Here is a 24,656-nt window from a genome sequence, read left to right on the forward strand (position 1 = left end):
TGTGGGTATACTGTGTGTGTGTGTGTGAGTATACTGTGTGTGTGTGTGAGTATACTGTGTGTGTGTGTGTGTGTATACTGTGTATGAGCATGTCATTTTGCTCTCGGCTTTAAGCAGCAACTTACAGATACTTTTGTTGTTTAAAGGGATACAACGACAATCTTCTGTGAATCAAGGACAATCCATGCAAAACATATAATTTATCATTTTTATTTCATATTTGAATATAAATCTCTGTCAAATGAAAATACCTAAATGATAGACAAATTGTACATATTTACAGAATTTATAAAAGGAAACAAAATAATCTGTGTGGACTTGTTTTTTGGGGGTTTTCTCTGACTATACCATTCTTTGACATATTTTTCAAATTGAGGAAATATGTAGAATACATTTTTATAGACATTGTTTCTGTGGTGATGTTAGAAGAGTTCAAGACATGTACAGGTCAGCTTTTTGTACTGTAGGATCCTTCCACCAACAAAGATACCATATGAAAGCTTACTGGCAAAGAACAAAAAGTTGTAAAATCTACCTTCAAAGTTTGGCCTGTGGAAGATGGTATCATAGAACAGATGCGTATACAGAATACATCCAACCCTGATGCGAGGGCTCATACAAGCTGCCGTTTGTAGTCACACCGTGTGACTTAGTTACAGTTTGGTGAAATAGGCTACAGCTGAACACAAGATTAAAATAAACACAAATCTGAACATGTTCCCCCTGGCACAGCCCGAGGGATAAGGCTGAAACTGTGCACTCTTATCAATTCATACACCTGCTGCGGACGCACACAACACCATCTGAACCTCCAGTGGATTCCAGTCCTTTTTTTTTTTTTTTTGGCAAGATTTGCAGAACAAAGACAGGATTGCTGCAGTCCCAGAAAGCATAGGAAGTTAAATGCACAAAGAGTAAAGAAAACTGACCCGACATATGATCACGCAGCTCGTGTAACAGCAGATCCGCCGTCCTGTCAAAAGCTTGCAGAGACTTTGTGGATCCAGCGTTGGATTGCTGAGCTAGCGTCATATTAAAAACACTTTTCAAACTCTATCTTATCCTTCAGAACATCAAACCCACAAAAGATAAAAGAGGTAGGTGATGTGACCTTTTTTTAAAACGTGTATTGCTGGCATCCGGTTGTTAGACAGTTAAACATGTATCAACACTACGCAGAGGGCAGAATACTGTGTGTAATGAGTCAGCTTTAGTTTGAGCAGTGGTAGTTTGTGGCAGTCTGGCGATAAGCTAATTCACAATTGTAAATATCACTTAAAGAGAAATTGGCAACAGGAAATCATACACAACCTTAATACACGACACTTTCCTTTCAGTCTACGACCCGTTTAGTAAAGTCTGTAACACTGCACGGACACTCTTGTGACGCCATTACGTTTATGGCACGAGGTCTACAAGCATGATATTCACCTCTCGGTTAACTCCTGTGAACATAAACTGTTGAGCAGGCGGAGCATCGCTTCATATCTAACAGAAAACCTATCGTCAAAACTCAAATAAGGCTTCCAAGGGTCCAGCCTGGAATCAAGTCGGTGTGTGGGCAAGAACTACGTCATTGTGTCAATGTGGTAGTCGGATTACATTTATACCTCCACATCTACTTATTTTACTATAATATTTAGGTCACTTAAAATGTCTTGGTGTCACTTCTTTAAAAAACAAAAAGAAAAGCCCCGCGTTCAACTCCAACACACTGAAAAAAGGCATTATTCACTCCAGCGGAGCGGAAATGATCAGACGATTGATGGCAATTATTGCACCGGACTTCACAGTCAATGAAATAAAAAGACAGCATGAAATGTAAATGTTGCAAAGAAATCCTCGGATCATGCAACGTGTTGGACAGTAACGGAATGACATCAAGGGAGACTACTTCAGAGAGTTATGAGTGATTGAGACGGTCCTCGTCGTAATCCTGCACTCCAATGCCAATGCCAAGGATTATGATCTCAAGAATTATAGTGGCTCAAGATACACGTATACAGTTTGTAAAATCATTTTAAAAATACCATCAAAATTTGCATTCAAAATCATCTGTGCAACCAATTAAATTGTCGAGTGAAATGAATGATTTTTGTCACTTGACGGATAACTTATGCTTGATTGATTTTAAAAGGCCGTATGCTTACAGCCTGTAAAACATACACAACTGTTAACTGTTCCCTTCTCAAACATTCAATATTTTGTACTTACTATGCAAATTCAAAACTCAACCATAAATTGTTATTCTCTCATTCAAAAAAAACGGTCCCGTGCAGAGATAAGCAAAGGGCCAAAACAGGTGGGCCCCGCTGAGCGTTGGGTAGTTCATGAAGGAGCGTCTGGGCCGCGGAGGAAAACATTGTGGGCACACCAGCGATGTTCAAGAAACAACCGACTCCGGTGAAGAACTGCCCAAATCAACCGCCATCTTGGAAAACATTCATGGTTCCAGTGCTCAAGCTAGCTCCACGCGTTCAACCTTTCAACATCGCTACAAGATATTCGACTGCAGTGGCTCGCACCAACATTGGAAAAAAAATAAAAAAATAAAAAAATAAATAGTACAGCATTACAGATGGGATAACCTGGTGTTGGTTCAACGGTTAAAGATAGCAGGACTTCCTCTCCTCCTCGGTTGTCTTGCCCTCCTGTGTCAGCCAACGAAGCACCTCTGCAAACCTTTGAGCAGCACTGCAGAGCTACAACATGGCTATGCTCTCTGGCGTACAGTTGAGGTGTGTGGATGTGCTGCTTCCCCCGGGGGACTTGAGGCCCTTAGTCGCCCCACCCAGTGTCGAGCCCCGGGACCTGGAGCCCATGATAACTCCCGAACCATGGTGGTGACTCTGCTGCAGGCCCACCATCAGGGTCTCGCTGGTGACGGTGCCAAACTCGTAGGTGAAGGTGCCGTAGAAAACCAAGATGTCCACCGTGAACACCCACTCGCAGATGGCTGCAGCGTGCTGCAGGACAAAGCTCTCGTGGATGAAGAAGATGCCACCTGGGAGGACGGCGAGTTAAGGGGAACAAACACATCGGGTAGATGGAGGAGCAAAACAAATAGAGCTCCTCTTCCTATTCACACTTCCTATTGTCTAGAACAATCCATGATGTAATGACATGATATATATGACAATGTGCAGGAGTGAATACATTATATTATTAGGGTGAAATAGAATTTGGCTTTGCATAGCTCCATAAAACAGATGGGTTTAATAATGGGATGCCAAAGAGGGAATGCTAGGATAGACTATTTTTCAGACTCTTACACATGAACCTGAATGGTTCTCATCCCTGGCACCAGACAGAAGAGGAGACAGCATACAGGACTGAATGTTTTGTGGAGGAAAAGCCGTCACCCCGGACACCACCGAGACAAAAGGCAGGGAGGAGAGGCATCGCGATTGTTAAATAAGATGGCAGGAGAGGGAGATAAAAGTAAGCCCAGACAAATGTTGTCATGGCCTCGCTGTCCTGTCTCAGAGTTGTCTTAATCCGTGCAGGATTGTAACACGGCTACTGAAGGGAAAATGACAAAAAAACAACCCCATAAGTCATTCCAGTGTGCAAGACCTTCGTGCCGGTTGGCCTAAATGGGAGTCGTTACAAACTGTGTCTTTCATGTCAAAATGTCTCCTCACATCCAACATGGTGTTTAGATATAACATACAGTACATAAGATCTGCACAACAAGGGGGCGCTAGCAGGTGAAGGATACTGAGGACGAGGGACACCATGGCTCCCAGCGTCAGAGCTACTCGGAAATGGGCCATCCAGTAGTCAAGGGCCGTCACAGCCACCCGGTAGGTGAGCACACACTGCAGGCACACAAACAGCAGTCCTGCTGGAAATGCCACCCCAGCACCCACATAGTGCAGAGATTTGGCGTGATCAACCTGACAAACAGCAGTACGGTCAGAGGAGTGGCTTCTACTTGTCTGAGGTCACCAACATTTGAGTTAAGATAATTCATATTTACCTGGAAGTTGCCCACCATGACCAGACCCAAAGCATTGGTGCAGCCGGACACCAGAGCGCTGGTGTTGACCCAACATCGGTGGCTGTGTTCGATCACCTGGGCGTAGCGCAGAAAGCACACCATCACCACTGCAGGACAAAAGGGAAGCTTTACACTGCATCCATGACACACAAAATATAGAAACGAGAATTACCGCCTCGAGGTCGTATGCCTCCGCCAACCAGGCCAGTTTACAGCCACGTCATCACTTCATCTTTTTACCCTCGTAGACGTGTGTGTGAAATTGCCATAATTGGCATATGAATTCATGAGTTCTGCGAGGTCACCGTGACCGTTTATCCTCGAGTCCAAGTGGACATTTGTGCAGAGTGTGAAAAAAATACCATCTGGCGTTCCTGAAATATGATATTTACGAGAATGAGACAGAGTTGAGGTCACAGTGATCTTGATCTTTGAACAAATCTTAGTTTAACCTCGAGTCAAAGTGGACGTTTGTGCTACATTATAATAATTCCCCTCCAGGCGTTCCTGACTTACGTAAGTATGGGAGGGTTGAACAACCTGAAAACATAACGCCTGGCAAAGACGTCATAGTAAAGACAGTATACTACGCCATAAAAATGTCAGAATATAGTATAGCATGTCATAAAAAGTCCTTGTTTATCATAGAAAACGTCGTAGTATAGTATGTTGTGTAAAATGTCAAAATGAGAGTCATAGCTTAGTGTGTAATAAAAAGGTCATAGTATAGCAGGCCATATAAAAAGTCATCTGTTGGTGGACAATCATCCTGCTGATTTGTTTTCACTGCTGTGTCAGTGGGGACGTATTCTGAAAGCTATTGACGTCTCAGGTTGCATGACGGGGGATTTTTGACACAATTTCTTCCCATTTTGTTCGTTTCACTCTTTGAGAACCATAAACCTGCAGGTTGCTGTGTGTTACAGTACTACCACCAAGACAGTAAACACTAAATCATCCAAGCAGCTCACACACTAGTGAGAGGGAGAAAGGAGAAATTAACAGAATGTAGAAATAAAAATGCAATGAAACAATAACAATAACTCTCAATACACACGAGAAGAAAAGTTGTCAAAAATAAATGAATCGTGAAAACAGCGGGAGAGAAGCATTTAAAGCAGAAATTAGAAAATTGGGGCAGAGCTGAGTGGTGGAAATACAAGATGGGGGGAGGAGGAGCTAAAGAGGAAGGCCGTGGAGGGCACATGCAGAGGAGAGGACAGAGGGGGGGGGAGTGGAAGGAAAGCCGCATTCATTATTGATTAGAGAGCACAGGCTATTTCAAGTCCCTCCAAATCTCTTGGAGGTTAGTGGCTGCTGTCTGTGGGCCCCATTGATTAATACAACACACATAATGGACAGCGGAGACAGACATCAAACACTTTCACGTCAGCTGTACTCAGTCGCTGCTTCGTGTGAAAGAGCAGACGGCAGCAGTTTTATTTAGTGCACTTAGTGGCAGATCGACAATTTTACATTGCATATTGAATAACCGGTATTTAACAATTTTCTTTGCCATTTTACTACATTATGGGACAACAATTTGAGAATATTTAATTTCCTTTATAATACCCCACTTGTACATCATATTTGTTTTGGATTCTTTTTGGTCATGGGATCAGAAATAATTCCACATTTTGTAAATAAAGATGCTTATTTTCTTTCTCGCTAGATGAAAAGATTGATACCATGCTCATAAAAATAACATCTGTCAGGAAAGGAAAAAGTTTAAATTCGTGTAACTTTCATATTAACATGTGTGACTGAGACAGGCCCCTCTGCGTGAGGTCTTCAACTACCACCTCCAGAGAAACTCCTGGGGGGGAGGCTGGGGACATGGAATCAGAGTGGGCCATGTTCAAAGCCTCCATTGTGGAAGCGGCTGCTAGGAGTTGTGGTCAGAACGTCATCGTGTGGGGGCGACCTATGAACCCAATGGTGGACCCCAGCGGTGAAGGAGGCCGTCAAGCTGAAGAAGGAGGCCTTTTGGACTTCACTCGCCCGAGGGTCTCCAGAAATAGAAGAGCAGGTAAGGTTGGCCAGAAGGACTGCAGCTGCGGCACTTGCCGAAGCAAAAACCCGAGTGTGGAAGGAGTCCGGCAGGGGTTTCTGCTGGAATTTGGGGTACCAGAGTCATTGCTCCAAGCCATCCAGTCCTTGTATAACCAAAGTGAGAGTCAAACACCTTTTCAGCGGGTGTTGGCCTCCGCCAGGGTCGTCCCTCGTCACTAATCCTGTTTGTGATTTTCACGGACAGGATTTAAAGGCGCAGCCAGCGGGAGGAGTGCGTCTGGTTTGGGTACCTTAAAATTGCATCCCATCTCTGCAGATGATGCGGGTCTGTTGGCTTATGCACTTTCGGAGCTTCTGAGGCACCAATAGGAAACACAGAGCCCGGCAAGCTGTACCCAGTCGTTAAGCTAAGCTAAGCTAATCCTGGTAGTAACTTCATATTTAGCATACAGACGTGTGAGTGGATTCAATCTTGTCCTCTGACTCTCCGCTAAAATGCTGTACTATTCCTTTAAAGAAAGAACTCTTACACACACACACAACATGTCTTCTAATGAAATAACTGTGCGTGCGTGTGTGTATGGTTTTAAATTCAGTCACAACGAGGCCTTACCCATGAAGGCTCCAACGTTGCCGATCAGGCTGAACAGGCAGCTTTCAGGAGGGAAGGATCCACATTTACTGTAGCAAACGGAGACAAAACAGCTCTCAGCATTAAAAGCTAGGAGAAGAACATCTATCTAAATATATCACTATATGCAAGGCCACACTCCTTTTACCATTTGTCTGTATTTCTTCCAAGACACACAGCCATGTAGTCAAAATGTATATCAATAGACAAAGTGATGTTAATGACTGTCAAAGAGCCACAACATAACAAGGTGCTAATTCATGCCTCAGGGCTTTTGCTGACACACAGTTGCTTTTGTAAACTGCATAAACAAAGAGAGGAGGAAAGGTAGACGCAGACCTGATGAGGGGGATGTCCTGGATGGTGCAGCATGTCTTAGGGAAGCCCGGTCGGGGAAGCTCTTCTGTGCATGTGACATTGTAAGACCTGGAGCAGGGACACAAGACGTTCAGTTCACTCCCACACTGGTAGCTGTGGCATCAGACTGTGCCCACATTAAAAATAAATAAATAAAACAAGAGGAGAATCCCTCACCAGTTCTCCACAGGACAAACATGGTGATTCATCACAGCCATGGCATACCTGAGGGGGAAAGGAACACACCACAATGTAAAGCAAGAAGTGGCAAAAGGTCAAACGCAGCGCTGTGATCCCTAATGAGACAAGGTGAACCGTTCTACTGGGCTTCAGAAACATCTGTACACCTGATAATGTGAACACAGTATGTTTCATTGTGACAGACACAGTGTTGCTTGTAACTCACACTATCCATATTCCTGTGATGGAGAAGGCAGACAGGCTGACAGGCAGGACGATCCAGGCAGTCATTGGGCTGGCAGTGAGCTGGCTTTGTCCCAAGCATGGGGTGAGAGGGGGGCTTCGGGCTGGAGTGGCAACACGACAGGAGGGATCAGGTGGGGGGTGGGTGGGGGTGCGGGGTCACCAACACACAGTGAAACACACCGGGAGGGGGGGGGGGGACATGAGAGGAAAAAAAAGGGGGAATGGCACAGCTCTTCTGCTCCACAGGGCCCTGCAGCCAGCAGCAACCTGACAGAAGAGAGGGCAAAGTACAAATATATGAAGAATATACATTCAGTAAAACCATTATCATACATCTGTGACGTCAATTATACTCCAGAAGTTACATCGTCATGAAGACTTAATTCACCATTTTCTGAGCGTCCATTTTTTTCTTCACTGGGTCTAATTTAGAGCAGCAACGAGTCATCGATTAGTCGTCAGCTATCAAATTATTCTCCGATTCCAGACTCTTACATGTTCATAAGTTCTGGTTTCTTTACTCTTCTGTGACAGTTAACTGAATATCTTTGAGTTGTGGACGTCATCCTGGGCTTTGGAAAACACTGACCTACATTTGTCACAATTTTCTGACATTTCATACAATTATTAATGGATGACAACCGAGGTGAACAACAGTTCTGGGCACTTTCACTTTGCTTTCCCTTTCTCGCTGCTTCCTCCTCTCGATGTATACTAGCCTCCTTAGCCACTGAGGTCTACGTTGTTACCACAGCAACCCATGCAGATGGGTTGCTCAGTCTTTTTAAGATCTGATTTGAGAAACAAAATCGGATTTGCCTGCATCCTGAACACGGTCAGAGACAGATCGCCTCACATCTTCTGTACTTGAGACGCAGCAAACACTACAGCTGACAACCAGTCAGTGGTCTGAATGTTGTACTCTGTGAACATGACAGAAGCATTTCCACATCACAGTCAATCTCTCGTCAAAATGTGTTTAATAAAAGAATGCAAACTAGAGATATCAGCCTTTTCTTGGATAATGTTCTCATTTGATCATATTTAAACATGAATGGAAATGGTTTGTATGAAGAGGAAGCCTTGCTCTTGGAATTCTAAATGGCTAAAAACAAAACCTGGCGTTTAATGTACATCATTTAGAAAACATGCTCTGAACAAAAGCATTTGTTTTTGCTGCCCTGTTTCATGGTGACGTTTCTCTAAAATCACAGCAGCACTGTGAGACAGAGAGAGAAGCACCTCTTGGAGAGAAGTGAACAGCAACGTGACGCTGTGAACGGTAGCGTCAGGGAAAAGTGTAACCTTGTGAGAATGAGGACTCGGCCACGGTCAGCTCTGTGGTGGAGAAACAACACGTATCACTTTACAGAAGTGTGTTCTTCTCTCAGAGGGAATATACAGTGAACGGGATGAACCCGTCTTGAACTGATCCAAATGAAAGGGGAAGTCTAAAACTCTAATAAAGTAGTGTTGAAAGTGATTTTATAGTACTTTTAAACAAATTCTCCTTGCTTATTGTTCAGGTGTGGGAAACCTTCACTCGACCGTTTTATCCTGCTGCAGCTTTGAACTTTGCTCTCCTTTGAATTACTGGTGTTGTGATTTGCTAATTTTTTACATTTCTCATCACTTATTGCAACAGTTTTAGACACCCCACCGGTTAAGATATTCTACATCTGGTTTTTAAACAGTAACGGTTCTCAGTCACTTTCTGGCATTGTATCAGCTCGCTCATGTGATGTCATCAACTTCCTTTGTTATTTGTTAAGGAGATAAACGGACTCTCATTCAACAAACCTCGTCTGTGGATGATGTACCTAACGCAACGCACATCAATTGTAACATAAGATAACTTGGGCTTACAACCAGCGCGTCAACCAGGTCACTCCTGAGGGAAAGACACCTCAGTAGCTTACAGTACTAGACTCCTTTAACAGAAGGGTTTGGTGTGGTTAAAGATTAGACTTAAGTGTACAGACAGAAAGCCTATTATTGTCCCCCATCTAAGAGACAATGACTCACCTGCCGCAATGACCACCCCCCCCCATCTGCCACACAAGCTCCTCCATCTGCATGGACTTCATTAACTAACGGACCTTAAGCCATAGTGAGTACACAGACATGTGCTCTCAACATCACATCACAGTTCAACAGCTTGCTAAACACTGACAATAGATTTGGATAAGGATGTTTTCTCACACACAGCTTTGTTACATCCATGTCCTCTGGTTCTCTCCTGCACTCATCACTCAAGTGTAGCCGTTTCTTCATATGGTTTGGTGTACATAGTAATCGTTTCCTCTTCTGAATGTATGCAGTGAGAAATAGAGTGCTTTTGAAGGACTGTATGGTGCTCTGATGAAAGGCCAGAATACTCACTACAGGACCAGGTTGTTTTACAGTGCTCACACAAGATAGTGAGGCTTGCAAATCACAGCCAGGAGAAGACATAAAGGCAACAATAAAAGACTGAAGCCTAAATCACACGACACCGTTGACCCACAGCAGACAGATACGGCCAGCGTGAATTGCTGATTTGATACTACATCTGAGACATTTTCAAATTCTACATATAGTCACTTTAAGATATTATAATAATATAAAAATGTAGGCTTGTGCATTGGTCTCCATGCAGGTGACAACACCCAGATAGGACTCGACTTGATGTCATAATTAGGTATTCAATTAAGAAATTATGTTTCTATTTCACACACTTGCAATATGCCGGGTGACAAGGCACATAAACTGTCTTTTAATTGTTATTATTCACAAAAGAAACATTTTAACATCACAGTTAAAGCTATGCACGCACACGCACACACACACACACACACACACACACACACACACACACTGTAAACTTTCCATGACAGCATAAGGTCAAATTATGAATAACCCGTGAAAGTTCACAAATCAGTTGCAGATGTAGCTCAAGTTGGTCAGATATATGCAGTATAACTATCATGTTTCTTTAATATTCATAACTAGCCTCCCAGGAGCAGCTAAAAGGCCGGATACTGAGTTAATCATCGCAAAGCTGAGTGTGTTTGAGTATATGTAACGTTATGGGGGGGCCATAGCACCCCCAACCCCCGCAGCCATTCAGAGGAAATACTCGGCACTGTACTTGTAAGACTGAGTATAACTGTGACAATGTAATAAACAGCAAATACATTATATTCACTTCTCCACAGTCGACTAGTGCAGCCAAACAGACTGAGCAGCATCACTGTGGTCGGCAGCCTGTGCCAGTGAACCGGTTAACGGTACCGTTAGCTTTATTAGCTTCAACCGAGCTAGCTTGTTAGCTTGCACTTTACCAGTTGTCTTGACTTGCCTGCTCTTTGATTTCTGCTAACCTAAGTGATAAGCCGCTAAACAAAAGACAGTTAGAGGACAATAAAACTGACGCTGTTGGGACAGTCAGTACACAAAAGGGGAATCTGCACATACCTTCAACCTGCTATGCCCACCACAGACCTCAACAACCTTGGTTTCCCTTTAAAAACAGAGATTTCTTAGCAGACGAGGCTAGCGGCATAAATGACTTCCGGCTGTGCATTTCAAAATAAGACATGATAGTTTCACTGTGAGAATGGCTTTTAGGAAATTATTCAAAACATTATTTGTTTCATTTTACAAACTCATTCCGTTCATGATAAGAGTAGAAATATAGATGTAGACGTATTTACATGAACAAAACAATTGATACATTGGAAGAATCCCCATCAGCGAATGTGTGCCCCAGGAATTAAAAAAGCCTTCGGTGCCAGCTGGAATAAAATCACCTTACATGTCAGTTTAATTTAAATCAACAGTTTCACTACGTGTTCAACCGGGTTGATCTTTTTAACATTATTTGTTTTAATGAATATGATGCTTTTATTTTCGCACAATCTCTGGTTTTATTCTGATGTAACTAACAGGCCTGCTGGGCGACAGACACCTCCATAGTTTTTGATGAGAATGTCCACTGTGATGTTTAATTTATAACACATAAGAGGAACGCGAATGTTTCTCTTATACCCTTTTTAAAATTATGTTTCAAAAAATGCCCACGAAACGTGTTTGTAGGACAACAAATCTGGAATAGGATATCAAATGTCATATTTTAACTGGAAAAACCTCGCTGGCACCGACCCACATTTATAATGAGAGAAGTACAATTTTAACCGCATCCATTGCAGTCATCTTTACGTGTCAAAGCAGGGAGGCACAGGTGCAATTAATAGCAGTAATTGGCTCTGACACACAAGATTCCCACCCACACGTAACAGTTATCCAATCAAAGCTTCAGCTGCTCTCTTGTGGGTTAGACTTCATGAAGTAGAAAACAAATTAATACTGAGATGGAATATGATAGGAGGCAGTTAAGTGGAATAACAAAAAGTCAAATGTAAAAGCCATTTTAAAATTTGTTTTCCTTTTCCATTTTTGAAATTCAATTATTATTACAGAACATCATTTAAAGTGAAAATATCTTTAAATGCAACAGTATTTTTTTCTTTTATTTTTGAAGGTATCATTTAAAATGAAAATATAATTAATCAAGTTATATTTGATCAATGTATATTTGGGGTCAATGGCTCTGCTCTATTCAAGTGCCACCAACTGTGTGATCAGCACAGAACAAAAATGAACATCAATGTGGTGTATTCAATTGAGGGTGACTAGGAAAAGCTCAACTACTGACATTATGTATTTTATACATGGCTAGCACTTATTTTTATTGGCTTGAGCTTGATGCAGCATAAACATGGCATACATACAGTAATATACAGGACATCACCTGAGTCATATTCAATTTTCCAACCTCAGCAATATTACACTGTCAGTACCGTCACTCAGCAAAATGACAAAGCGAGTACATTGTGAGGTTTGGATTATCGTCTTGCCAATGATATTACCATCTGCTGGAGAGAGCCGACAACAACAGATACCGTTCCACTGATTTCTACAACGTGCTAATGTGAGGCACATTTATCAAACCTGGAAATGTAGCTGCAGACAATTCATCCATTATTCAAAACAAGTATTTTTGCTTCTCTTGAATGCTGTCACCTTCACAGTTTAAGTCATTTAAATTGTCAACATTTGTCCGGTGAATCTTAAAAGTGAAAATGTTTTTCGGAAAACATATTTAGTTGAGAAAACAGAAACGAGATGCCCAGTGGCTGCTTATTTTGAGCAAAGCCTGTATGTGTATAATCACATCAGCAAAGGTCAAGTTCAACAGTAGCATTTATTGTAACTGAACAATCTGTGTTTGGATTTTCCACAGAGAATTTACAAGGCTTTATAAACCTACATGAAGGATTATAACCGACATTCTTGTTTTACTATAAGCAGCTTTGAAGGGACTGCAAAATGTGATCCGTAAATCTTGCGAACAACACAGTGAGTGACAGGAAACGTTAGAACTCAAAAGCAGATACCATTAAGCCTGGAACAGAGATTCCATTTATGCTTTGTTTTACAATCCTGCTTCCTGGACTGGATCAATAAGGAAAAAAATGTTGAATCAAAATCAAAATTGACTCATTTCTTCTGCATGATAATAATTGGAGTAAGACTGACACACGCCCACTGAACAGCATGGGTTGCTTCCCCTCTCTAGTAAATGGAAATCACCATGGGACGATTGTTTTTGTGCATCCATAACATTTGTAATGTAATTTGGTTTGTATGAAACAAACTCTTTACTTGATGTCTATCATGTGTGTCTAAAACCCCAAAAGCTGAGACCTGTCATTCTGTAGGCCTTTATCACATCATATATCATATTAACATTTGCCTTGTTTCACTGTAGCCTCATCTGCATGGTGTGACCCTGTGGTATGACAAATCCAGTTCACCTCTTGTTCTGTTGACACACTACACTAACAAGACTAGCTTAAGTCTGGTAGCTCTATTTAAATGTCACTGCTTTAACAACTTAAATCCTTACTTGTTTTAACTAGTCAGCGGTGGTTGGGAACAGGAAAGTAAATGAAGATTAATACTGTATGGTTCATAATGTCTTCAGCCAGTTGCCTTGCACGTCATTTCTGGTCAGGTGGCTCTGTTAATCAGCAGGACTATAATCTGATATCCAATAAGAGGATTCAGTTGTAAGCAAAGTTATGTTTCTTATTCCATCTGGTTAAATCACTATGCCTGTTAGTTATGATAATGTTTTTAATGACATGCCACAACTTTATTGATATATGGGTTTCATATACATTATTTCCTGGAGTCTGTGGCCTTGACTCACTTTAACTTTTGAAGAATCCTGCACCCCCTCTGAATCAGGAAGTAGGCTAAGGCTTAAAGCCTTTATCCTCTTTTATGAATCTACCAGCCTTCCTTTGTTACCCTCCAGTATCTGAATTTTAAAGTATTGCACAATAATAACCAACACACACAATTTATTGTAAATTTAAAAAAGTACACATAACCCTGAAAATAAAAATAGAAAATTGCAGAGTATTTTGTAAAAGAAAATCCTCACAAAATGTTTTCCTCAAGCAAAACAAAAAACTCAAAACACGCAATAATATTTTCCAATCATAACCTTCCAGTATGACTTCCTTGGGGATTGCAAAATTATTAACGTATGGCACAGTGTCTATGCATTCATAAATACATGTGACAAAAACAATAGTGATTCTTAGTCTATTCTGTCTTTAAATTACCCAAATCAGCTGTAGGTACTATCAACTCACATCATGTAACTTATCAACTAAAAGGGGGTGAATTCATGATGTGTATTTGTAGAGGTATGCCACACAGCCAACCTCATGTCAGCCAGGCAGCTCAGCCGGGGATAATGGTATTTAGATGTCCTGTAAGCATGCAGATCCTCTCAGTCAGCAACATTAATGGGGCCATGAGGCATCCTGCTCATGTCCTCCATGCTTAGGTAAAGGGGGTATTAGACAGCAGTAATGCTGGCAGGTCTGAGGGCTCTGTCTGTTGTGTAGTCTTAGGGGGATCGTCATGGAGAGCAAAAGCAAGGTGGCCAACATATGGAATAGAAGGCAGAGTCTCTTCTCCAACTACAAAGTAGCAGATTTAGACATTAATCGAAGACCCTCGGAGATTGCTTATCCACTTACCAAAGAAAGCTGTGTGAAGACATGGAACTCCATGCAGGAGCTGAACAGAGACATCTACGACATTTATGCAGAGTATGAAGATGAAGAGGATGACTGTAGTCCGTACGGCTTCCTCAAGCAGAATGCACCCCCCAAGAAGAACTACATGATCAACATCAATGTAGGGGGGAAACTCTACCAGATAGCCTACAAGACGGCCGCCAAGTATCCCAAGACCAGAATAGGACGACTGGCCACCTACACGGACCACAACATGAAGCTGGACCTGTGCGATGACTACACTGTCACAAACAATGAGTTCTTCTTTGACAGGGACCCAGATGTCTTCCACAGCATCTTCAACTTCTACAGGACTGGTGTGCTGTGGATCAAGGATGAGTTGTGTCCCCGCAACTTCCTGGAGGAGATCAACTACTGGGGCGTGAGGATCAAGAACACCCACCGCTGCTGCCGCATCTCTTTCGAGGAGAGGCAGGATGAACTGAACGAGCAGCTGAAGATCCAGCGGGAGCTGGAGGCAGAGGTGGAGATCGAGGAGAATGAGGAGCTCTTTCATGACATGTTCATGGGCCAGACACGCAGGGTTATCTGGAACTTGATGGAGATGCCATTTTCGTCTATCAAGGCCAAGCTGATGGCGGTGGTCTCCAGCCTGTTTGTCATAGTCTCCCTGGTGGCCATGACTCTTAACACAGTAGAGGAGATGCAATACACAACTCCTAAAGGTCAGCTCAGTGGTAAGACATACTGGGAATACGTGGAGTCCGTCTGCATCGCCTTCTTCACCATGGAGTACCTGCTCCGTCTGATGTCCACTCCTGACCTCAAATCCTTCAGCAGGAGTGTGCTCAACACCGTGGACCTGATTGCCATCCTGCCTCAGTATGTGCAGGCCATCCTGGAGTTCTTTGACAATAAGGAAAACTACATGAAGCATGAGGCCGACATGCAGGCGGTGGGGCAGGTGGGAAAGCTGGGCCAAGTGTTGCGGATCATGAGACTGATGCGAATCTTTCGTATCTTGAAACTGGCGCGACACTCCACAGGTCTGCGGGCGTTTGGCTTCACTCTGCGTCAATGCTACCAGCAAGTGGGCTGTCTCTTCCTTTTCATCGCCATGGGCATCTTCAGCTTCTCCGCTATGGTGTACACTGTGGAGCATGACATGCCACAAACAAACTTCACCAGCATTCCTCATGCATGGTGGTGGGCAGCTGTAAGTACGTCGTTGTAAAATGTAATTGTGTAAAAGCCCAGCAGGGCAGGACTCGGAAGTTAACTTAGAGGGAAGATACACAGTGTGGAAGAAATATGGAAAGCACAAACATTTTAAAATCATAAAACTTAAATAAATCACTTAGAAATAGACCTAAGTAACCTATTTATGTAAGTGAAAGGAAGTGCCCGGTCCTTGAATTAATTTAATGCTGATAAAGTCCCTCAATGGTGTGATAACTCCAGCACTACCTGGCTTACAAAACAAAATGAGGTCAGCTCTACTGTAGGGTGGTTCCCCTCATGCTTTGGTATGTGTGACTTGCGTGGCCAATGGGAACATTCAACCAACAGATTGTATATTTAAATCCAATATTAAGTAAAACAGTATAGTCAGCTAACTTTACAGGGTTTCTCAGTGCATAGTATAAACTCACAAGTAGGTCTCTAAACATTTTGCTCAACTAGAACTCAAAGATTTCTGATTGTCTGGTATCTCGAGACTAGTGCAGAGGGGCTCCAGAATTAGGACTGGTTGATAGCCACAGCGTTGCACTGTGTTCTGTTAATTCTTTGTTTCTCTTTTGACTTTGTATACTTAATCTTTATTGTACTTACCTGTGTCACTGGGTAAAGAATATTGAATATCCTGGCTTCCATTAGAATCTGATCCTCCTGCCTATACAGGCAAAACCTCCTGGTGGGTCTGAGATTCATGTTTCTCCATCACCACTGACTGCTCTCTTCACTCCGTTGCAGGTCAGCATCTCCACTGTGGGCTACGGAGACATCTACCCAGAGACAATACTGGGCCGTCTCTTCGCTTTCATCTGCATCTCTTTTGGAATCATCCTCAACGGTCTCCCCATATCCATTCTCTTCAATAAGTTCTCAGACTATTACTCTAAACTCAAGTCCAATCAGTACACAGCCTCCGTGAAGAATCGAGGGAAGGTGAGATTTTCCAATAGGACAGTGGACAAGTTTAACCGCTGTTTTGGAAGCCGCCAATATCCCGCACATTGATTTCTTATGTGACTTTTAAAAAATAAATATGTGATGTGTATGTGATGATAGGTGGAACAGGGACAAAAGATGAGGGTTCAATCCCCAGTAGTGGCACATCTGGCTACGTGTTTGGCAGCTTTTGTGGTTGGGATTATTATGTACAAATAAACTGTCAAAAAGAATTTGGAGGAAACTTGTATAAATCTATGCAAAACACATCACAACACACAATATTTCCACTTGATGTAATGGTGCACCTTTTTTCCCTATAATTATCAGGTGGCTTCAGTGAAGTTGGAACAAGCAGGAATATGCTTATTTTTGATATTGTCACCCAGTGAGGGAAGATGTTTTTTTCAAATCTAATTAAAATGTACAATGTATTTGAACTAAATATTGTTTTAAAGCAGTTCCCACCGTGAAAATGTATAATAATGTCAACATCCTACTGTTAGGATGAAGGGATCAAACTTTGCTAGTTTGGTCTGGGGCACTAGGGATTGAATGACAAAAGCTTTTAAATTACCATAGCAGCTCTCAGGGCATTGACCTTTTTGTTCATCTACAACATTACTCATTACTCCACTGAGTTTGGAAGATGTACTTTTCAGAGACAGCTTAACCAGGAACCAGCAAGGACCTGAGCAATTACTTTTTTCTATTTGCAGATGGCATGTTTTAAATCTGTACACTCACACAGGAGATCTGCAGGTGCAAAGTGTACTGAACCTTCAAATACTGGTGCTGCTTTTCATGTGTTTTCAATGTACTATAGTTCTGCCAATATAGAATGCACACAATGCAGTCTCATAAACACTGTCCTGTCAATAAACACTGTACTGCTCCTCATTGACTAAATACTACACCTTCATATTGACTGCTTCTCAACAACATTTTGTCTCCCATGGGCGAAGAGTAGCAAAAAATACTATTCAAATATTCAATCTTATATTCAAATTCTGTAAAAATGCTGAAGTGCCTCCAGTGAAGCTGTGGATCACAGAACTGACATATTGCACAGAGAGGGAACTAGATTCCTATTGAATGATAAACGTGAGCAATTATTATTGGCCACCATTTATTTCTTTTCTCGAACACCAATCAAACTGAATACAACTCAAATCACAAGTAATGATGGACGGGCGTGTGAATGATGGGTTTATTCCCCCTTTTTTGTTGTCTTTTTCCTTTCTCTCTGTCTTTTCTATTTGATTTTGTAAATTAAATTTAAGTAATGTAAAAAATGAAGCTATTCCCTTAATTGTACAAATGCCAAAAGTCTTGCACAAATGCTTTCAATAAAAAACATATTTTAAACATAAATACTGCCTCTTCATGCACGTTTCAGGATACATCAGACCTGTTAACCTGCATACATCTCTACTGACCTCTTCTGGATAACCTTTGCTATTGCGAAAATAGCTCCTTGGTGCAAAAAGCATAATGTGATGTCAAAAAGAGGAGAGTCAAATATTTAACTGGCAATACAGATCGACAGCACCACAAACTACAGTGTCCAAAATGACAACGGCTGAACACACTTGTCCGACACAGTAACAGCAAACCTGATAATGATATGAATGATAATCCTCATAAAGGTAAGATCCGGCAATGTTTTTATATTACTCTCCATTTAGCAACGCTTACCTAATAAAATGGACACTCAAGTGTATGAAATCTGAGGTGAACAGTAGAGATATCAAAGATGCTTCCTGTCAGACCATACTGGTTTTGGTAATGAAATGGGACATGTGGACCCAGTACAACGTCAGGACTCAGAGGTTCGAGGGACATTAATAAAGAAAAAGTGGTAACAGTGTTTTATGATGTAGAGAAAGTAGATGACATGTTATGGTGGGAGACAGTAAAGGTTCTAATTAGATTATTGCTTTTTTTATTATTGGAAACATGCAGCTGAAATAGCATCACAAATGTTATACATGTGTCTTTCAGAAAACTCAAATATTAATTTAATATTTCTATATTATTTGCTAATAAACAAACAACATATTTATAAATAGATAAGATAAAATAAGATAATCCTTTATACAGGATTACAGCAGCATATATACATTAAAGTGCAAACAAGAAACATAGTAAAAAACAAGATCAAAAGCCAGTATTATAAATAAGTAATAAAACAGTAAAGAATATTAAATAAGTTAAAAAGTTAAAAAAATCCACAATAACTAAAATATTATATATACAGACAGAATACTTTTTGTATTGCACAGTGTATTTATATTTATAAACACATCGTTAGATACGGAAACATTTTTATTTGCAGATTATTGGGGTTTGTGGCAAAAAAGAGAGATATGATGCAGCCTGATGTATTTTATTGTAGCATGTTCTTTGTACATGACTAGTGGAACCATCTATAAATTGCCAGTGAAACTGATAGTTTATCCAGGAGATGGCAGTAGTTCTACCCCGGTATCTGCTGCAGTCAACCCTCAGAAGAAGAACCTTCTCTCACAGTCCTCTGGTGGTAAAGTGACCTCTGCTGCTAGCTGCTAGCCTGCTGTTAAACGATGGCTCCTCCAGTTGCAGTGTCGCCTTTGATTAAGGTTCGTGTTGCGGTTAATATTGTGAGAAGATGCTGCTCGTGTTTTACTGTAAATTACCTTTGCAGTCGTGGTTCAGCTTGCTAGCAACACACAGCACGCTAACCTGCTAGCCGTTAGCTGGGCACTATGCTAGCTTACAGCTAACGTTAGTGGTAACTGATCAACGTTAGTTTTAGCATCTGTGCTGCCTTATTGCTTTGTTTTTATTAATGCTTTTGTTGAATGATATTGTTTGGTGCAACGTGCATGGATTGAAATATCACCATCATCATTGACGTTGCTAATAGCTAAGAAAGTCGCACTGAGTGTCTCTATTGAATCGATGTAATGCTAGCACTAGCACTGGTTGTTATTAATAGAAATGTCCTTGGATATAATGGACATTCATCCACTGAATTATAAGACATTTTATAAATCATATCACATCCTTTATCTCGCTGCAAACACAGATCACCGTTCGTTAATGTATTTAATTCAGCTGTAACTCGTGTTTTTGAATACATTTGTTTTCCTCGTTGTCGCCCCCTGCTGGTATTTACGTCACTAAAACTTGTAAAGTAAATGTACTACACTGATGTACTACCGATGAATAGTAGAACGTCTTTTTAAATACTTGATTGAGGATTTGCAGACTGTGAAGGGACTGCACCACTGACATTCATTTGCATGGATTTCTCCTTTCACAGACAGCAAGGTATTCAGCTTTGATTGCTGGCATCATCTATGGCAAAAAGAGATATGGTGAGTTATTATTAGTCATCATGCATTTAACTGGAACAGTGCACTGAGAAACTCACCGTAATATACTGAAAATACTAGTAATTTGTACGGCATAGGGGAGTACATTTGACGCTTTAAACAAAAAGCATACAAGGTCATTAGCTTGAAATATCAGATTATGAACTCCAGTCTTTTTTTTTTTTTTTTTTTTAATGCCTTTTAAAAAAAGAAACTCCTTATTTTCCTCAGATAACTTGAAGCCTATTGCAGCTGAGGAGAGGCGGATCGAGGAGGAGGAGAAAAAGGTTCGCGAGGAGCAGGAGCGCATCGCAAAGGAGCTAGCAGAAGGTAGCCTCGTAGGCTTCAATCCTGTCTAATACTTAGTCTACAGTTTGCACTTGCATACACCGGCATGCTGCACTGTTTACAGGGGGGAGATGCAATAATAGCAACACCAGTGTGTACACAATATAATACAGTTGGTGTTGCATTGCACAAAGTGGTCGTATAGCCATTCAATGTAATGCACGTTATTTGTCAATTTATACCTATAAACCATATTTGCTCTGTAAAATCATAATTGTACTAATCCCACTTTTTTACTCTTCCCTTACAGCAAGTGAAGATACTATTCTGAAGTGAAGCTGGTGTGCTGTGTGAGGATGTCCATGTGCAATTCCCAACCTGTTCCTCCTTTTTTCCTGGAGTAATGATGGCGAAGTCGGGTCCCAACCAGTCAAACACTACCGTGTTATGGACGTATTCACTGTTACCTTGTATAATACAATTATTTTTAGGTTAGTTACATGATATAAAATAAAGCTCTTGCATTGTAATACTGCAAATTAAGCTGCACTCATAAGTTATAAAGTTCATGTTGGTAATGAAACAATGTAATAAATACATAATTACATGATCACTGTAGTCTTTGTTTGCAGACATGTCCTTAGGTTATAATCAGTTTTCTCTTATCAGCCACTGTTACAGGACAGGTATGGCAAACCTGATATTAAAATGAATAATGAATATTTTGTCATTGTGTTATTAAAAGACGAAGGTGCATAAATGTCATAAGAATCATTTCCAAAGGAAGCTGTTAAGTTAAAGTCTCATTTAATTATCTTATGGCGTATGTACTGTAGCTTTGTGAGCCCATGTACATTGAGATAGTTAATACTTGGCTTTCTAAACTGCACATTTAATTAGTTTGAGAAACATGAGTTAAAAGGATTGGTCAGCACGGGCAAAGGGCTGAAACAAAATAACTATCTACCTTTTATTTTCTTTGTGTAAAATGTATGGCATATCAAATAGTGAAAAATGCCCATTATACTTTCCTCTAGTTTTAGTCTGACAAATGGTGTAAAACCCCAAAACACTCAGCTTTTCACAAAAAAAGCGGAAACTAGGAAATGTTATTTGCTGCTTAAAAAATAACTAATTGTCAAAAGAGTTGCCCATTATCTTACTGTTTATTTACTAAACAACTCATTGGTTCAGTCCCAAGTACATTCCAAACCAAAAAATCTGACTTTACAGAATTATGGGTAAAATCATACATGACATTTCCCTTAAATCCAACTATTCCTGCAGTCCCTTCAGGGTCCTGTGTTGCTCACAGTGAAGGCCACTACAGATATGCATGTTGCCCAGATGCTATCAACATTCATCTTAGTGAAGACCACACCTCAAATTTTATGGAGAGGTTTGTGTATTCCTCTGACAGTCACCTGCAAATATCAAGCAGTCAGTGACCTGACATGGCTGCAGTCCAGACATGCTGAACCTAGGCTCCAGATCAGCAAGTCTAGGATCACCTAGCTTTTGTTTTCGGATTAGAGATGCAGAGTTAATACTGTTTACATGTCACACGTCAGGTTGATAGTTTCGACAGCGCTGAATTATTATTATTAAACTGTCTGAGAAGTTCGAGAGAACTACTTTGTAGTGGGTTGGTGGTTTTGCCTGTCCTGGCTCTCTGTCCTTCTCTCCAGCCCCTGCTCACTCCCCAGACCTGCCAGTCCTGGTCACATGACATCCCCTCCCACCTACACACCTGTTCCCACTTTCCTCATCAGACCTGTAGTTTCTAGAAAACACACCTAAAAGATTTTACTCTACTATATTTTTGGAGTTTTACAATAAGTAATTGTTCTTTGTATATCAGAAACATTTCACCAACAAAGACCACACTTCTTATGATTGCAAATTAGTTTGAAATAACATGACATACATCACAAAAAACATAATAAATAGGAGAACTGAAGCCACCGGGAGATAATTGACACACTTATACAGGGAGACACAGGTTGTTAAATCAGGAGAAACTTAATTTACAGTGAACAAATACATTTATTAAATTGTGCAAAGTAAAGTAAATATTTTGGAGAGTCGACACTGGTGGAGTTGTTGAAGACAGTAGTGGCAGGCTGAAGATCTCGATGATGGCATGTTTGAGTGGGACTGCCCTCAGTGGAAGAAACCTTGAGCACCGGATGCGATGATGAATGGGGAGGAGGGTCACATCGGTTTGTACTGAAATGACAGCTGACTGCACAGAAGAGAACAGGTCTTTAAAGTTTGACGGGAAATATATGATTGGCTGAGGGAGGCCGTGGCGAAATCGCCCACTGTCAGCTGATAGAGTAGGAGTCAGAGAGATGTGTGAGTGAATGAGAGCATAAAAACACTGTCCTAATGTAGGAGGTTAGAGTAAATCCCCAAACTTTACATAGTTTATAATCATACAGTTGTAAATGAATTAATACTATATTTCAAAATATCACTCCTCTAAGCAAAGCTCTCTAAGTTGTACTGTACTTTACTCTCAGTAAATAATCAATGCTAACAACTTGATATTCAAGGAGGGATTTGGTAATCCTTAAATTATTATAGTGGCACCAAACATACTAAGCTAAATTACGAAAAGTGCTAACGGACAAAATCTATTCTGAATCCAATGTTACAGGTCAGATATGCTACTGGTTTACACGACAGGAGTTTGGTGAGAGTATATTACCCCATCATCGTACATCGGACACCGGAAGTACCCTAACGCATGTTGGCATATGATTTGAAGACTGGCCATCCCCTTGTTTGATACTATTGAAACAGCAGCCCAACACAGCGACAAGTCACCGTGCAGGACTCTCACTCAGGAGATACGTGACTGCCTCTCCCCGACAGATCACGCTCACTGTCACGATCAGGGCAACCAGGGATATTACTCTTGCATATGTCACAACTACGTTAGAGGCACGACCAGTGTCCAGATATAACAATGATCCATAGAAACTTGTGAGAGAATGAGAGCATACAAACACTGTCCTAATGTAGGAGGTTAGAGTAAATCCCAATATTTTACATATAGCTAATTATTTTACAACTGTATGATTATAAATACTATATTTCAAAATATCACTCCTCTAAGCAAAGCTCTCTAAGTTTTACTGTACTTAACTCTCAGTAAATAATCAATGCTAACAATTTGATATTCAAGGAGGGATTTGGTAATCCTAAAATCATCATGGTGGCACCAAACATCCTGAGCCAAATTATGAAAAGTGGTAGCAGTCAAAGTCTATTCTGAATCCAAAGTTACAGGTCAGATATGCTGCTGGTTTACGCGACAGGAGTTTGGTGCCAGTATCTCACCACAGCAGCCTACATCGGACACACCAGAAGCCTGAAGTGAGGTTGAAAAGCTTGCAAGTTCATCTGCCAATTTGCCAGATGATAGACCTTCACGTCAACAGGGAGCCCCCCAGGAAGCCTGACCAGTCATATAAAATAAAATAAAATACTTTACTAGAAATTTTGATGAGTGGTTTTGCCTGTGGCTTACCTCAGAGCTGTCCAGCTGTCCTCTGTGGAGCACCGGCTTCATCCACAAGATGACACCTCAACATTCTAATGTATTCGAGAACTCTGCTGTGTTCCAGTTCCATCCAGCATTCTATTCTATTCTGTTCTATTCTCATGGGCAGATAATGTCTCCTTTTATGAATTCACTATTTTCTAGTCCAGCGTTCATCATGTTTTCCGTGGCACAGTTTTCACAAAACTCCACACATTATGACCCATTAGCAGTAATGATCCAACACTATATATTAAAAAAAATAATTTTGTCTATTGCTTCGCAGATATTTTAAATCATACATGCAACAAGTCACAACAAAAGTTGAAGCTGTTGCAAGTAACTCCACAAATGATCCTTTTAACATTGTTAAGCTGTCTATGTTTGCAAATTCATATTCAAATGCTAATATGTTGCATCCCGTGTACTGTGGTAATTATAGCCACACCCAAATCTCACCTGCACCTGAGTTTGGGAATTAGGCAATTGATGGATTTAAGACCTTAAAACTGTTCTGAACTGAATTATTTGGTGGATAATAGTTAAATACCTCCATCTCCTCCTCGGTGGTAGTTTTAGGCTGAACGCGACGCTCAGTCTCCAGCAGGTCCTCAGGTATTCACCATTTTTAATGTAGGTAGATCATTTTGACTTGGTCATTTTAAAAGTAGCTCGCAAGTCGAAAAAGTGTGGGCACCCCTGATGTAGATCCAGATTCAACGCCCATGAAAAAAAATTGTAACCAACAATACCAAGA

General features: G+C 41.0%; 2 protein-coding genes and 1 long non-coding RNA gene across 3 annotated transcripts; 2 read left to right on the forward strand and 1 right to left on the reverse strand.

Annotated features, from left to right (window-relative positions):
* Positions 1–194: 194 nt before the first annotated feature.
* On the reverse strand, positions 195–10,944 carry LOC142964161 (transmembrane protein 150A-like). The gene is made up of 8 exons (XM_076104357.1): positions 10,887–10,944; positions 7,411–7,697; positions 7,182–7,229; positions 6,987–7,073; positions 6,630–6,697; positions 3,983–4,110; positions 3,722–3,899; positions 195–3,004 (listed from the first exon to the last, which is right to left on the reverse strand). The coding sequence occupies exons 2-8, from the start codon at positions 7,473–7,475 to the stop codon at positions 2,703–2,705; spliced, it is 876 nt and encodes a 291-aa protein (XP_075960472.1). The 5' UTR covers positions 7,476–7,697; positions 10,887–10,944; the 3' UTR covers positions 195–2,702.
* Positions 10,945–14,411: 3,467 nt separating this feature from the next.
* Positions 14,412–16,771, forward strand: LOC142964663 (potassium voltage-gated channel subfamily V member 2-like). The gene is made up of 2 exons (XM_076105124.1): positions 14,412–15,746; positions 16,505–16,771. Exons 1-2 carry the CDS (start codon positions 14,412–14,414, stop codon positions 16,769–16,771), a joined length of 1,602 nt encoding a protein of 533 aa, XP_075961239.1.
* A 2,425-nt stretch (positions 16,772–19,196) lies between these two features.
* LOC142964324 (uncharacterized) lies at positions 19,197–20,959 on the forward strand. The gene is made up of 4 exons (XR_012957522.1): positions 19,197–19,323; positions 20,010–20,064; positions 20,293–20,391; positions 20,660–20,959. It is a non-coding gene; the product is annotated as an uncharacterized LOC142964324 (long non-coding RNA).
* The last annotated feature ends 3,697 nt before the right edge of the window (positions 20,960–24,656 follow it).

Source organism: Anarhichas minor, unplaced genomic scaffold (genome assembly GCF_050575085.1).
Source record: "Anarhichas minor isolate MPS153535 unplaced genomic scaffold, ASM5057508v1 ptg000030l, whole genome shotgun sequence".
In the NCBI taxonomy this organism is placed as follows: Eukaryota; Metazoa; Chordata; class Actinopteri; order Perciformes; family Anarhichadidae; genus Anarhichas; species Anarhichas minor.

Bases quoted from the DNA above. Each gene is read 5' to 3' on its own strand.
- LOC142964161 (XM_076104357.1), bottom strand. From the start codon at position 7,475: ATGACTGCCTGGATCGTCCTGCCTGTCAGCCTGTCTGCCTTCTCCATC. The intron at 3,900-3,982 runs GTAAATATGAAT...GCTGTTTGTCAG, and splicing joins TCATGGTGGGCAACTTCCAG to GTTGATCACGCCAAATCTCT. The intron at 3,005-3,721 runs GTATCCTTCACC...CCGTCCTCCCAG, and splicing joins CATGGTGTCCCTCGTCCTCA to GTGGCATCTTCTTCATCCAC.
- LOC142964663 (XM_076105124.1), top strand. From the start codon at position 14,412: ATGGAGAGCAAAAGCAAGGTGGCCAACATATGGAATAGAAGGCAGAGT. The intron at 15,747-16,504 runs GTAAGTACGTCG...ACTCCGTTGCAG, and splicing joins ATGCATGGTGGTGGGCAGCT to GTCAGCATCTCCACTGTGGG.